Here is a 16,281-nt window from a genome sequence, read left to right on the forward strand (position 1 = left end):
CTGGAATTTGTTGCCAGAGAATGTGGTTAGTGCAGTTAGTATAGCTGTGTTTAAAAAAGGATTGGATAAGTTCTTGGAGGAGAAGTCCATTACCTGCTATTAAGTTCACTTAGAGAATAGCCACTGCCATTAGCAATGGTTACATGGAATAGACTTAGTTTTTGGGTACTTGCCAGGTTCTTATGGCTTGGATTGGCCACTGTTGGAAACAGGATGCTGGGCTTGATGGACCCTTGGTCTGACCCAGTATGGCATTTTCTTATGTTCTTATGACCCTGTTCATCTACCAAATTACTTGGGTACTCATCCCCCAGCTAATTCCGCCTAATTTTTATTTGTCGGAACTTAGTAGAATCAGGCGCGGCCTCTTTTTTCCAAATTTTCTTTAGTGGTTTATTGTATTTAATATACAATGCTCCTTTTTTCATCTTGTATCTCCCTATTTTCCTTAAAAATTGTATGGAATCTGGTTCATTTCTTTATTTATTTAAAGGCTTTTTTTATACCGATATTAGTGGTTACATCATATCTGTTTACATCAAACTGAAGGTAGAAAATACATAGAACAGGGACGGGGAAGGGGACTGCAGTGAACAAAACTAGAGTAAAAATTAAAAGAAAAGAGGAGCGGGAGTTCTAACTGTAGAGAAAATAAAACGTTAACTTAATAACGTAACAATTAATAACTTAGAAGCATAATGATGTAGCAATGGATTTAGAGCGCAGGGGACCTAGTCTGGGGTGTATGCCTGTTTGAAGAGCCAGGTCTTTAGCTTTTTCTTGAATTTGATGGTGCAAGGCTCGAGGCGGAGATTCGTGGGCCTGCAATGGAGAGGGCTCGATCCCTCGTGGAGGTGAGGTGTGCATTCTTGAGGGATGGGATGTGGAGGGCACCTTTAAGGGTTGCTCTGGTGGGGCGGTTGGAGGGGATGAAAAGGAGAGACTCGTCGAGCCAGTTGGATTTGTGTATAATGTAAGGGTTTTTAGAGGATGCGTGAGGGGATCGGGAGCCAATAGAGGTCTTTAAGGAAGGGGGTTATGTGATCAGAAAGGAGTGGGAAAAGGGGGCGTGGCCAAGATTTATGCGCTTAAAGCCACATTTTAGAAAAGGTAACCATGGTGCAGATCGGCTTGTTATCCACGTAACTTTTCTTCTGAGGAGCAAGTCTGGAGATCTCGAGTTTTAGGGCGTTTACCACAGCATGAGGGTTCGGGGTCAAGTTGGGGGGGGGGGGCTTGCAGGATGAAGAACTAGATGGGTCTTGAAGACCTCAATATGAACCGGGCAAACAGGTTGACTACTTGCAAAAACTTTTATCCCTTGAGCGAGTATGTTTTAAAATTCACCTGCATAAGCACGTAAAAGCTGCTAGAGCCCTAGCTGAAATACGCGCAGAAGGGGGGTACTATAATGACTTGTGAGCACAATTTAAAATTGCAGCATCTCCCCGCTCGCACACAGATGTGTGCGTTTATGGGTGTAAGTGCGTTCCTTTTAAAATCTGCCTGTTTGAGCGCACATGGTAGCAAAGGGTGGCTCATTTTGATTGGATATTTTCTTGTGTTCTTATGTTCTTAGGTGCATAAGGTATAACTTATGTGCACGTTTGCCATCAAATTTATTCGGGCTGTTACAAAACTACCCCCATAATTGCCACATTACAACTACAGATATAACCAACATGACGAAAAAAAGAATAAAAGCAACTGGCACAGCTTTGACTGACATTATAAAAAGCCCTATCCCATATCATAAGACAACACGAAAGGGCTGACAATAATAAAATAAAACGGAACGGCATATCCAGATAAAAAGAAGAGTTGGAGAAAGTATTACCTATCCCTATTCTATGGCCATTTGAAACATGGTTTTGACCCCTTCCTTAGAATTTAAATAATGGTCTAACATTCTAATTTCCTTGGGAAAATCATTCCCTAACTTAGGACCAGCATAGCAATATGCTTCTGTATAACTTGCTTTGCCTCCTTTATCACACAGACAATTTCGAATCCATATTAAGCCAGTTAACTTGTGAGTTATCCAGCTAAATGCTTACTTTTTAATATTTTCGGCACTTATCAGCTAAAGTTTATCCAGATATCTCATTAGCCAGCTAAAATTTAGCCAGCTAATGTAGAGGTATTCTGGGGGGGGGGGGGGGGGGGGGGGGGGGGAACATTTCTGGCAGAGTGAGGTTAGCCAGGTAAGTTATCCGGCTGACTTTGATGTTTAAGACTTAGCTGGATATACCACAGAATATCCCTCCAAAGTTAGCTGGATAAGTTTATCCAGCTATCTTTGTAATCTGGACAGTGACTGAACATTATGGGGCCGATTTTAATTCGTACGCGCTACCCGGCGCGCACAAATGTACACCCGATTTTATAACATGCGCGCGCTGCCATGCACGTTATAAAATCCGGGGTCGGCGCGCGCAAGGGGGTGCACACAATTGCACCTTGCGCGCGCCGAGCCCGAGGGGAGCCCCAATGGCTTTTCCCCTTCCCTCGGAGGGAACTTTTTTTTCCGGCCCCCCCCCCACCTTCCCCTCCCTTATCTAACCCACCCCCCAGCCCTAACTAAATCGTCCCCCCTACCTTTGTTTCAAAAGTTACGCCTGCCTGAGGGAGGCGTAACTTGCGCGTGCCGGCTCGCCATCCCCCAGCACAGGCTGCTGTGCCGAAGGATTCGGACCCGCCTCCAGACCGCTGTCATGCCCCTGACCCCGCCATTGGACCGCCCATTTTTGAAAGCCCCGGGACATACGCATGTCCCGGGGCTTGCGTGCGCCGCCGAGCTTATGCAAAATAGGCTCGGCGCGCGCGCAGGGGTAGGTTTTCGGGGGTTACGCAAACCCTTTGAAAATCTACCCCTATCCCCTTTATGTTGTAATGACATTCTAATAATAATAATCAAAGCTTCACACAGAAACATTCACATACAATTTTAAAAAGTAATTAAATTACTGAAATATCACCACACCTAGGGGCAAAGAGCAAAGTGCTACCATTAGAATTCCAAACCCAACCTCACTGCCTTCAAAGTAGTTGGTCACAAAAAGTGGTGTGCAGTTGGTTAGAAGCTCCGCTGTTAGTTGTTGAGGTTGAGGACAGGGATCTCCTGTAAGTTAAAAAGAGAAGAAATATAATGTGGATTGGGATGGCTCTGATTTGATATGGTCATACTAAACCTCTGTCTAGGAATTGCTGGTTTGCATCTAGTCAACACCTGTCATACTATGAGGACACTGGTCTAAAGCAGGAATGAGAGGAGGAAGGACACAGAGATTCAATAATGTCCGTAAGCTCTGTCAGCGTTTTTCTGCCCACTCCAAATCCCAATAAGATCCTTAAAAGTTTTTCCCCCACGCAATCAGCAAGCATCTCCTGGGATCTTAACAGGTCAGCTTATCAGCATACTCTGACGTACTTCTGTGTTCAACTCCTTGTGACTTTTTCACCCTGCAGAATCAATCGATTACCTTAAAGCATTATTCAGAAACCCCTTTGAATTTTTCTCTTCTTTCATTTGGGGATTTAGTTCCTTTGACACGACACCACTCTTTGTTCAGAAGAGTTTCTAATTACTTGTGGGCTCCCTCCCGACGCAGTCTTCTTGAAACACGGCCCGTGTCGGGGGACTGTGAATCTATTGATACAATTATTTGGCTTGAAGGTGACGACTGAAGTCTTTTGCTTGCCTATATATAATAAAACTTTGCTTTTGAACCTTGCGAACATTGTTGAATCTTGATGTCCTTCCTCCTCTTGTTGACTATCTACCTTTGATGGTTGGACTATCGCCTATTATTATTTTCTGCTAAAGCAGGAATGACCTTTCATCAGCTGGAAGGTCATCCATACAGACACTAAATTTCAAAGGGCCCAATCAACCCTTACACTGCAAAAAGCACTCAAAACATACTGAGGTCAATATTCAAAGCCATTTAATCAGGTAACTCACAAGTTATCAGTCTAAATGGCAAGGATTTGAATATTGAGCCACTTTTGACAGAAGCAGCGCTGGATCGCTGGGAATGGGTGAGTTTAGACCTCTCTCCTAAGGGTGTGATTTTGGTGTTGAGGAGTGGGAGGGATGCTAAATTCTAGTCGGATAAAAAAAAAATTGATGTTCAGGGGCTTTTCGGGGAGGACTTTAGTTATCCAGCTAACGTAGCTGATTTTCAAATGTATCCGGTGAAGTTAGGTGGATAACTTCAGACCTGTTTCAGATTTGACCTTGTGTGACCTTCAAAAGATATCCAGCTGAGTAGCGCTGTTTCTCCCTTCCCCAAACTATTTTAATAGATGGCCCTGTTGGGCTGTGCACCCCCCACCCCACCCCCAACTCCTTCTAAATCAGGCCCCCCCCCCATTTGGAATCACAACTTGCAATCTGGCTTCCCCCCAAATCCCTCCCACCAAGCTGCGGCTCCAACTGGCCAGCTGCACCCCCATCCAATCCCTCTGATGCTAATATCACACCCCTACTGGCAGCAAGTTTTAAATTCACTTGTTCCCAGTGATCCTCATACCTGCAGTTTACACTTCAAGACTTGGTAACTTACTCTTCCAGCCTGCTTTTGACAGAAGCAGGTGAGTTTAGACCTCATTTCTTGCAGGGGTGCAGGGGTATGATTTTGGTATTAGGGGTGTGAGATTGGGGGTCTGGGAGGTGGGGGTGAGGTGTGGCCAGCCAATTGAGAGTGCAGGTGGGAAGGATCTGGGGGGGGGTTTAGCAAATTATGATTCCAAAATGGGGAAGGGGGGGTGGTCTGTGTGTGTGGTGGGGAGGGGGGGGGGGAAGGGGGGAAAATCAACCTTCACAGCAGTTTACACTGTTTCAGCAGGAATAGTAGTGGGGGTTCATGGCCCGACAGGACCATCTATTAACATAGGTTGTGGAAGGGAGATACTTAGGCCACTGGCCCTTTTTTCTTATTTTTACAGAGCTACTTAGCTGGATATCTTTTTAAGATATTCGGTTAAGTAGCAAATTATCCGGCTACACAAGGCTGGATAACTTTACACCTAATTTGGCTATATTCAAAAGCTGGCCAGTTAAGTTTAAAGTTATCCGGCTAAAGTGGGTTATAATATTGGGCACCGCCTTTGGAAGCAACTCATGTAGAAGATACAATACACCAGTTTTTCTCGTCTTCTCTGTCCTTTGTATAATTTGATTCTTGCTATTACTGTAACAACTTCAGTCCCAGCCTTGGGGAATTCCCCAATACCATGTTCTATCCTGTATCGAATTAACACATCCTTATCATAGACTTCTCAGCCCTTGCTTGCTGTTATTGCTTCCAAGTGAATCAGTGTTTTCTTTTCTACCAGAGAAATAAATATATTTTATTTTCCATCCAACCTTTTGCATCCAAAGGCTGGGGACCACTTACCCCAACTTTTCATATTTTGCCCCAGACCTTTTTATTAAGGGCTTTTAAAATTCTTCATATAAAGGTACTTCAGACTAAAAGATGTCATTATCCCATTGCATCTGCACCCTTGTACTACTTCCTGACCTCTTTACCATTTGTAATAATTAATTTAACAAACAAAAAAAGATATTTTGACTGAACAAGAGAGATTCTCTCCTTATTATGGATCACCTTGGAAGAAACGTGATATTCTGTGCTTGATCAAGACAAGTTCTACCGATGGAGGTCAAGTTGGCAGCAAGCTCCTAATGCTTTCCTAGCGTTGTTTATTTTTTCTTTGGTGAAGCGTGAAGATATTTCCAAGAACAACTATTTTAATTTGACAGGTTCTTCCATCTCCAGTTTGGAAGCCTTCTTAGCCAGTAGGAACCACATTCAAAAGACCGTTTCCCCTCCCCAGCCTTGTCCACATTTAAAAAAATCTGAAAATTTAATTCCCAATTAGAGTTGTCTCTATATGACTGTTTAAGCCATGGGAGTGCTGCTTCCACCCATATGGCCAGGTCAGTCCCAGCAAAAAAGAGCACTCACCATCAACCCAGGTGAAGACATCCTGCTGGATATCCCCAGGATCAATATTCATAACAGCAACAAGGACATCATGATATGTTGTGTTTTGGATTTGTTCAATTTCTTCCTTGATGAACAACCTACAGAATGAAAAGCAAGACGAAGATGACTATGGCCTATGTTAAGCAAGGCACCCAGCACTGCTGACATATTGATACAATGTACAGCTGCTGGCTTTAGCCAGAGAAAAATTAGACTACAGCTCCAAACATTTTCGGATCAAATACAGAGGACAATGATAGCAACAAAGTTAGTTGACTGAATTATTGTAAGCAAGCCACACTTCACATCCTCAAGAGCAGAAGCCAAGGGAGAAGTGATAAGGAAGTGAGGAATGGATAAATAAGCATGAGCTAGCTATACTACAGGCCAGAGGGCAGCTGGATAGGAACCAGCAGGCTACAAGCCCCAGAAACCAAATCAAGTCAATGTAGGAAGGTTGGTAGGGGGCCAGTTACCATCCAGCAGAACCAGAGGGGCTATGGTGGCTGGATGTTAGAACCAACACCTTGCTAGCAGTGTTGCTAATTTTGGCATTTTAGATTATAATAAAAGCTTGGTAATAAAATATGGAGATAAAAGACCTGGGTGTCCTGGCAGTACTGAGGGGTGCCAGATGGGGATTAAGAGAAGGACCAGAGACCACATTTATTTTCAGAATTGGGTGAGGGGAGAGGCTCCGAGGGCAGTTAGGCCTGACTCTTTCAGGTAATCTCTGATGGGGCTTAGGGGGAGGGAGGTTTGGGCACTGTGGCCCACGTTAGTTTTATGTTTTTTTAAGCAGGTGGGGGAAGGATTATCAGGCCTGCAAGCATTTTTTTTCCTTTCTTTTTTCTGCCACTTAAACGAGAATATTTCAGTAAATCTGGTTAAGGTAAAAAGTCACCTGGGTAGCCATTCCCGGACAACTTTAAACCTGCTCCGAGGCGCATCCAGACTAAGCTGAATAACTTACTCAGCTAACTCAAAATATCGGAGTTAGCCAGGTAAGTTATCTGGCTAAGTTGACGCCACCCCAGAACATCTTCAATTTATCTGGATAAAGTGTATCCAGTTACAGAGGAGAAAAAGTGGTACATACACACTCCTCAAAACGCAGTCAAATAAGTCCAAGAGGTGTCTATGGACTGATAGTTTCAACCAAGTGAATTTCATTGTATTGACTGCTGTCCCTTCCGACACAGCTCTCTGCGAAATATGGGCCTTGTTGGAGGACTTCTCTCTTGTTTGAAATCAGGGCCGGTAACTTTCAAACGGGCGTGCGTTGGCACATGCCCAGATGCGCGGGCGTTTTATAAGATGCGTGCACACGTTATAAAATAGTCCCGGTGCACGGATGTGTGCGCCCAATTTTGCAAGAGAGCGCAGACAGCCACGTAAAGTTGGGTATGAGCCATGTAAGTGAGGGACTTTTATAACAGGTGCAAGCCCACGCCGTGACCAGTTTCACCAGTTTGCTCACCAGGTTTCCCAGTGTGCACCTTTGTCCTCTTAATCCCTCTGGTTCATTAGCCTGCATCCCCCGCCCCAGTTGACCCAGAGCCCTCAAACAGCACAGAGATGCCTGGAAACAGTTTAATTTAGACTTATACGACCTCATTAGCAGAAGTAAAGTTAGAGGGTCTTCGACCTGGTGGCGTGCCCAGACACAAACCTACTTATGTGCACCTCTTGGCCTCACCCCCCAGAAGGCCCACATCACACCCCTTTTTTTTTTGTCTGATGGGAAATATTCGCACATCGACGTGTGTACGTGTAGCTCCTAATTTTGGCAATTGCACGCCTTTTAAAATTCACCTTTTAATGAGCATCTTCTGAATACACGGTTAATCATCTGAAAAATAAGGACTCTGTGAATCTATGCCCTGCACCTCTTGGACTCATTTGGAATACTATCTGGAACGTGACTGTGCAAAAACTCTTACCCACTCTTAAGATTTTCAAACCAGAACCTGTCTGCATTTCGAAGACGGTCAAACTGGTCCAAGATGATTGCACTAAAGAGTTCGCCTGGGTCTCCATTGCTCTCGTACATGGCTCCAGGGATGAATTCTAGTTTTGATACGTCATTGCCATAGAGTGCTGCTAAATCATCAATGAGCTGTAAGAAACGCAGGGAAATAAATTTAATTCACAAATACTTCTTTAATTGTACTGCTAGCTCCAAAAGTCTCCCTCACTCCTCCCTTCCTATGTGGCTCTAGTTAAGTCCCTATCTTTACTCCCACAATGCTGCATTTTGATTAAAGCACAATTCAATTGGGGAGGGAGGGAGGGAATGAGGAGGGACGTAATTGGGCACTGCTAGAGTTATCATACCATTTTGTGATATCAGTGGTGTTGCTATATAATAAGCATATCATTTATAAAGCACAATTCCTGTACACGGGATCTCACAAAATAATTCATACAGTTACATTGTCCTTGCCCTGTTGCTTTTGCAGTCTATTTTATTTTATTTATTTAACACTTTTTTATACCGACCTTCATAGTAATAACCATATCGGATCGGTTTACATCGAACAAGGGTAAAAAACTGAAGCGACAACCAAAGTAAATAAAAACTTTGAACACAGGCAGTACACAGGGTAGCAAATGAGCAGCAAACAAGACCATGTTATCTTGCCCACAATATAATTGGTTGGACAAGAACCGATAATGCAGACAGGTAAAAGTCATGGTTTCATTTGGCCACGCAACACTGCTCCCCGATTACATGAGGGAGAGGGATGTCAGGGGATAAAGTTACAAGTGTAACTTAGATTTACTTTTGAGATATTGCTCTTGTTTAGATGTAGGGTATCCATTACTTCTGAACCTGTTCTGATTAGTTGCTCTGTTGTAAAATGGAGGAATCTCATGAGATTTTCTGGTTCCTTGCCATACCTACCTACAGGAATTTATCTACTGTCTTCCACCAGTCAAGTGCCACCACTATCTCCTCGCTCCTATACCACAAACCAAAAGCTTATCATCATGGACTTTGAAGAGAGAATTATGAAAATATATTGCAGCAAACGTTGGTCTGACCTGCTTGTTTTCATGGTATAATTGCGGATTAATGTCCTGCCAGTCTTTGACCGGAGGGAGCCCAAAGAACTGTCGTGCATTGTTATAGCAGCAAAGCCCAAGGTCGCGCCCTCGCTGGATACTGCCAGCCACGTAGTCTGTGCGAGAATACTTCATGGGTCCATACCAGTAATCTGATGAGAACACCACATGTGTAACGCCTCATATTTTATATATAAAAAGATCATTAAAATACACACACAGCACATTTTTATTTTGAGAGAAATATATTTATGAATTTGTAACCATAAAACAATTAATGCAAAGAAACAAATGAACTATTCCCTGGTGGTCAATAACTTCTATAGAACACAAAAAAATGTAATGGCATTAAACTTTCTTTCTTTCCTTTGAATGCTAAAAGGAAACAAATGCAAAATGGATAACACCATGGAGTAGCTATGAACGAAGGCCCATAGTGTCAGAGCCCCAGTTTGGGCAGGCAGCAGGTACTGCTTGTGTAATGATGCTGAAATAACACCACTAGCCCCAGGCCAGGAAAAGCTGCCAGACTCTGAGGCAGGGATTCCCAAACCTGTCCTGGTGGGCTTATGTTTAAGGGTAAGCTAACAGGCCCAGAGGAGCATCTCTTCTAAATGCGGCTAAATACACGCAAAGTCATTTGTGTGGGTAAACAGCATTTACTCACCTGAACTGTCTGTCCTAAAACTACTGGCCCTCAGTAAGAACATAAGAACATGCCTATACTGGGTCAGACCAAGGGTCCATCAAGCCCAGCATCCTGTTTCCAACAGTGGCCAATCCAGGCCATAAGAACCTGGCAAATACCCCAAAAAAACTAAGTCTATTCCATGTTACTATTTCTAGTAATAGCAGTGGCTATTCTCTAAATCAACTTAATTACTAGCCGTTAATGGACTTCTCCTCCAAGAACTTATCCAATCCTTTTTTAAACACAGCTACACTAACTGCACTAACCACATCCTCTGGCAACAAATTCCAGAGTTTAATTGTGCGTTGAGTGAAAAAGAACTTTCTCCGATTAGTTTTAAATGTGCCACATGCTAACTTCATGGAGTGCCCCCTAGTCTTCCTTTATGCAAGAGTAAATAACCGATTCTCATCTACCCGTTCTAGACCTCTTATGATTTTAAACACCTCTATCATATCCCCCCTCAGTCGTCTCTTCTCCAAGCTGAAAAGTCCTAACCTCTATAGTCTTTCCTCATAGGGGAGCTGTTCCATTCCCCTTATCATTTTGGTAGCCCTTCTCTGTATCTTCTCCATCGCAATTATATCTTTTTTGAGATGCGGCGACCAGAATTGTACACAGTATCCAAGGTGCGGTCTCACCATGGAGTGATAAAGAGGCATTATGACATTTTCCGTTTTATTCACCATTCCCTTTCTAATAATTCTGTATGCACAGAGTGGAACTCAACGTGTGTATTTAGCCACATTTAGAAGAGATGCTCCTCTGGGCGTGGTTTAAGAAAAATTAAAAAATAACACACATTTTCAAGTCTATACTCATTGGGGCAGATTTTCAAAGGGATACGCGCATAACCCCCGAAAAGCTGTCCCTTCCACCCCCTGTGTGCCGGCCCCAGGACACGCGTAAGTCCTGGGGCTTTCCTGGGGGGGGGGGGGGTATGTCTGGGGGGGTGTGTCGTGGCTGGTGCATCAATGGGGGCGTGACCGTGGGCGTGGTTCTGGCCCAGGGGCATTCCAGGGGCGTGGCCGCGGCCTCTCGACCGGAACATGGTGCGCTGGCAGCCGGCCCGCGCAAGTTACGCCTGCCTTGGGCAGGCGTAACTTGTAAAATAAAGGTAGGGGGGAATTAGTTAGGGCTGGGGGGGGGGGGGGTTAGATAGGAGATTAGACTAAAGGAAAAAAAATATACCGGTATATACATACACTAACTGTGTCTCAAACTGCGAAAATAGTTATTTACCTCTTAAATCTTCCACGACAATGTGATCCTCTCTTTCTGCTATTTGGGAAGCCATCCCCAACAGCAGCTCATCAATATCCATTCCTTTCTGTAGATTTGGATTCTAAAATTACAGAAAAATGTATGTTTATTCAATCATTTTTCAAATAACTATCTACTGGCAAAATTATAAAGTAGGTATTGTAGAGATGTTCAAATTGGTGAATTTTAAAAGAGAACTCCCATGAACTTGGACTATTATCACATGTTTTGGAAGGAAAATGAATATTTATGTATTCATAAATAAGCATTTGATATTTTGCTTTTTCCTAAAGGTAGGCTCCATTTAATAGTAAACACTTATTTTATATCTTCAAGATTTTACATAAACACTTTAAACTGCAATCCTGCTGGTATGCAATGAGTAATTGTATTTAATAGTAATCATCAATCATTGGAATTAGCACAGAAAATGCTCATACCACAAGGATACACTACTCTGATTTTTTCACGGTCTGTGAGAATTATATAAGGTATTTCTAGCTCTTCCCTAGTACCTTCCTCATAAGAATGCATGATGCCACACACATGATGTAAGTCCATAGCTATAGATATCCATTGATATGCTATTAATATTAGTTTCACTTATACATAAGCCCAGAGAAGTAGTCTGGTGATAATGTATAATATATACTATAATGTATAATATATAATAATATATAAAAATATATAATATAATATATATGTAATATAATATATAATATAATATGTAATATAATATAATATATAATGTATAACATAATAAAATGACTAAAAAGCCATGTTAAATGTATGATTGTAGAAATCGATCCTTGGTAAACCGTTGTGATGGCAAAACCAAACGACGGTATATAAAACTCGATAAATAAATAAATAAATGTTGAGATTACTTACCTGATAATCTCCTTTTCCTTAGTGTATGCAGATGGACTCAAAACAAATGGGTATAGTGTGCTCGTGCTAGCAGTTGGAGACGGATCTGATGTCAGCACGGGCACATATACCCCCACAGGAAGTGCAGCAAATCAGTAATCTTCCTTGCAAAAGCTTTTATGGATATATGTGTGACTGACCGATCGATTAATCAACAGGATTACCCTGACCAATTGATGGTAGCTGGAGACCGCCAGTGTACTCAGCTGGAAGGCGTAGACACCCGGCCGGGTGGGTGCCCTATATAAGAAAACATGGCTTACCGTGAGTCGGCGAATCCCCATGTATACCGGCAGCCGGGCAGGATGCTGAGTCCATTTGCATACACTAAGGAAAAGGAGATTATCAGGTAAGTAATCTCAACATTTCCTAGCATGTAGCAGATGGACTCAAAACAAATGGGATGTACAAAAGCTACTCCCAGACTGGGCGGGAGGCTGCCCGAGGACCGTTTAAGATTGCCCTCGCAAATGCTGTGTCCTCCCGAGCCTGGACGTCCAGACGGTAGAGTCTGGAGAAGGTATGGAGGGAGGACCACATCACCGCTTTATATATATCTCCGCAGGCGACAGCAGCTTAGTTTCTGCCCAAGAGGCCAATTGTGCTCTGGTAGAATGAGCCTTGACCTGAAGAGGCGGTGGTTTTTCCGCCTCTATGTAGGCTGCCTTGATAACTTCTTTAATCCAGCGGGCGATGGTTGGCTGTGAGGCCGCTTCCCCTTGCTTCTTCCCGCTGTGCAGGATAAACAGGTGGTCCATTTTTCGTACTGCTTCTGACCTTTCCAGGTATCTGGACAGCAGTCTGCCGATGTCGAGATGGCGTAGCATTCGACCTTCCTCCGACTTCTTCAAACCTTCCGTGGTAGGCAAAGATATGGTTTGGTTGAGGTGAAAGTGTGAGACCACTTTGGGTAAAAAGGATGGAACTGTACGAAGATGGATAGCTTCTGGAGTGATTCTGAGAAACGGATCACGGCAGGACAGTGCTTGTAGCTCTGAGATGCGGCGTGCTGAACACACAGCCAGCAAGAACACCATCTTCATGGTTAACAAACGAAGAGACAGGCCTTGAAGGGGCCTGAAGGCGGATCCCGCTAGAAATTCCAACACTAGGTTGAGGTTCCACAAGGGCACTGGCCACTTCAGTGGCGGGCGAATGTGTTTGACTCCTTTCAGGAAATGTGAGACGTCTGGGTGTTTGGCAATGGTGTTGCCATCACTCCTGGGACCGTAGCAAGACAGCGCTGCTACCTGAACCTTGATGGAGCTGAGGGACAGACCCTTCTGAAGTCCATCTTGTAGGAAGTCCAAAATGAGAGGAATCTTAGTGGCATGTGAGTTGGTGCTGTGAGAGTCGCACCAGTCTTCAAAAACTCTCCAGATCCTGATATATGTGAGCGATGTGGAGAACTTGCGTGCTCGGAGGAGTGTATCTATAACCGGCTCAGAGTATCCTCTTTTCTTCAATCTAGCTCTCTCAATAGCCAGACTGTAAGAGAGAATTGAGCTGTATCCTCGTGGAGGATGGGACCCTGCCGCAGCAGGTCCCTGTGTGGAGGCAGGCGAAGAGGATTCCCTGCCAGTAGTCTTCTCATGTCTGCGTACCAGGGTCTTCTTGGCCAGTCCGGGACCACTAGAAGAACTAGGCCTTTGTGTCGCTGAATCCAGTGTACTATGGCACCCAGCAGGGGCCACGGAGGAAAGGCGTATAGCAGAATCCCCTGAGGCCACGGCTGTACCAGGGTATCGATCCCCTGGGCCTGAGGATCCCGCCTGTGGCTGAAATATCTGGGAACTTGAGCGTTGGACCTGTCCGCTAAGAGGTCCATGCAATGTTAAAAGATAGGAAACAGAGGCTAGGACTAAATGGTTAGTTTTCTCAGTGGATAAAAGTAAACAATGGAGTACCTCAGGGATCTGTACTGGGGCCAATGCCTTTTAATATATTTATAAATGATCTGGAAAGGGGAATGACATCACAAAACTATTCCAAGTTTTTACATCTCAAGCGGATAGTGATAAATTGCAGAAGGATCTTATGAAATTGGGAGACTGGGCATCCAAATAGTAGATGAAATTTAATGTGGAGAAGTGCAAACTGCTGCACATAGGGAAACATAACATTGTGTAACTACAGTTTGGATTAAGTTCCAAACTAGGCATCACTACCCAGGAAAAGGATCCAGGAGTCATCGTGGACAATACATTGAAATCCTTGGCTCAGTGTGCGGTAGCAGTCAAAAAGCAAACAGAATGTTAGGAATTATTAGGAAAGGAATGGTGCAACTGCAGCTAGAGTACCATGTGCAATGCTGGTCACTTCATCTCAAAAAAGATATAGCGGAACTGGAAAAGGTTTAGCGAAGGGCAACCAAAATGATAGAGGGAATGGAATGGTTCCCTTATCAGGAAAGGCCAAAACTCAGCTTGGAAAAGAAACAGCTGCGGGAGGTACGATAGAGGTCTATAAAATCATGAGTAGAGTGGAATGGGTAAATGCGAATCATTTGTTTACTCTTTCAAAATATAAAAAGATTAGAGGACACTCCATGAAGTGATATGCTAATATGAGTCACAGTTTAGACAAATTGGTTAGGGATGGGGCAGTTTGTCTTCTTTAAATGGTCTAGGCCAAGGTTGGCCAACACCAGTCCTCAAGAGCCACAAACAGGATATCCTACAATGAATATGCATAAAATAGATTTGCATATGCTATCTCCACAGCATGCAAATCTATATCATGCATATTCATTGTGGATATCCTGAAAACCAGGCCTATTTGTGGCCCATGAAGACTGGAGTTGGCTTCCTCGTCTAGGCTGTTTTCTAATCTTGCCTTTACCTTTTATTTATTTGTTTGAAAATTCTTATTAACTGCCTTCTTGGATCCTAAGGGTTACCCAAGGTGGTGTATGAAATAAAATACAAATACAATTCATACATCAGTAATATAAATTGCAAACAGAGAATTTCAGCGCCCACCCGCTCCAGACGTCCAGCTCTCTCTCTCTCTCTCTCTCTCTCCACTCTCCTGCCGAGGCTCGCGCGGCCCTTTTGGGGCAAGAGCCTGCTCACCTTCCACCCGATCTTCAATCAGGTGAGCCGTGCAGGGGGAGACAGGAAGTGAACGGGAAAAGGCATAAAATAAAATTCGAATAGTAAAAAGAAACCCGCTCCAGGCCCAGAAGCCTCGCGGGGAGGAGCAGTGCCCCCAAAGCAGCCACAGGGCCAATCGAAGGGCGCCTACTGCCCCTTTAAAAGCAGTTTCAATCCCGACAGCGTCGCGCGCCCAAATGAGCGCGACCTAAGGGGCCTGCCCCTTAGTGCGCCCCTTTGTGAGCCTAAGGAATCAGGACAAAGGCCACCCTTGATAGACACCCTCGCCTCAACATTGCTACACGCGTCTCGCAGCCAACACAGTCACCTGCCTCCACCAGCATTCTTCCGGCATTCATCCAGCCTCTTCCAGCAATCATCTAGCACGCAACCCATCCTCCACCACACAACTAGATCATAATGCTTCCGGGACTCCCAATCCCTATTCTTCACCACAACTTCTACAACACAGGAAGAGCAACAATGCAATACCATCCACGCTCTTCTAAATATCTCATTCCGATCTTGATTTCACCTCTTACCCAACTCCTAGGTCTCACTCTATTCTCCCTGACACTATTCAACACACAATCCATCACCAAAAAAAAACCGCTTATCCTCAATGACTATCTCCTAGACGCCAAACCGGATATCTGCGCCGTAACAGAAACTTGGCTGAAACCAACAGACATAGCCCTAATAAATCAACTCCCCACACAGATGTATGACTTCTTTTCCCTCCCACGAGCAAAGAAAAGGGGCGGGGGCCTCCTCCTAGCTACCAAAAAAGAACTGAGAGTCTCCCAACTTCCAGTAAGATCAGATTCAAAATTAGAAACATGCCTGTTCAAAACAGACCAACTCCAAATCCTTTTAGTCTACGCCCCACCAGGACTCCTCGACTCAGATGCCTCCCCCATAGTAGAATTAATCGCAAAATACATAAACCTAGACTCCCCCGCCTTGATACTAGGAGATTTCAACCTACATGTTGACAACACTACACTCACAACCAACTGTGAATCCTTACTCTCCACACTTACAGCCATGGGCTTCCAACAGATTATCAAGGAGCCCACCCACAAAGCAAGCCACACCCTGGACCTCATTTTCATAAACTCTGGCATGAAGTACCCGTCCCCTCCTGCATGCACACCGGTCCCCTGGTCGGATCACTCACTAATATCCGGTACTTTCTCAATATTTATTTATTTATTTATTTTAGGTTTTTTCTATA

At 44.0% G+C, this 16,281-nt stretch overlaps 1 protein-coding gene across 7 annotated transcripts in view; it reads right to left on the minus strand.

Moving 5' to 3' along the window:
• Positions 1-16,281, minus strand: part of LOC115075130 (dual oxidase 1-like) — a 165,104-nt gene that overhangs the window by 74,860 nt on the left and 73,963 nt on the right. For all 7 annotated transcript variants that reach the window (XM_029575342.1, XM_029575340.1, XM_029575343.1 and 4 more), the window contains 5 exons: positions 10,999-11,101; positions 9,045-9,217; positions 7,940-8,115; positions 5,976-6,094; positions 2,984-3,121 (listed from right to left, as the gene is read on the minus strand). In XM_029575342.1, coding sequence (XP_029431202.1) covers positions 2,984-3,121; positions 5,976-6,094; positions 7,940-8,115; positions 9,045-9,217; positions 10,999-11,101 — 709 coding nt within the window. The remainder of the gene's footprint in view (positions 1-2,983; positions 3,122-5,975; positions 6,095-7,939; positions 8,116-9,044; positions 9,218-10,998; positions 11,102-16,281) is intronic.

The sequence above is a fragment of the Rhinatrema bivittatum genome, chromosome 13, assembly GCF_901001135.1.
Source record: "Rhinatrema bivittatum chromosome 13, aRhiBiv1.1, whole genome shotgun sequence".
NCBI classification, from domain to species: Eukaryota; Metazoa; Chordata; class Amphibia; order Gymnophiona; family Rhinatrematidae; genus Rhinatrema; species Rhinatrema bivittatum.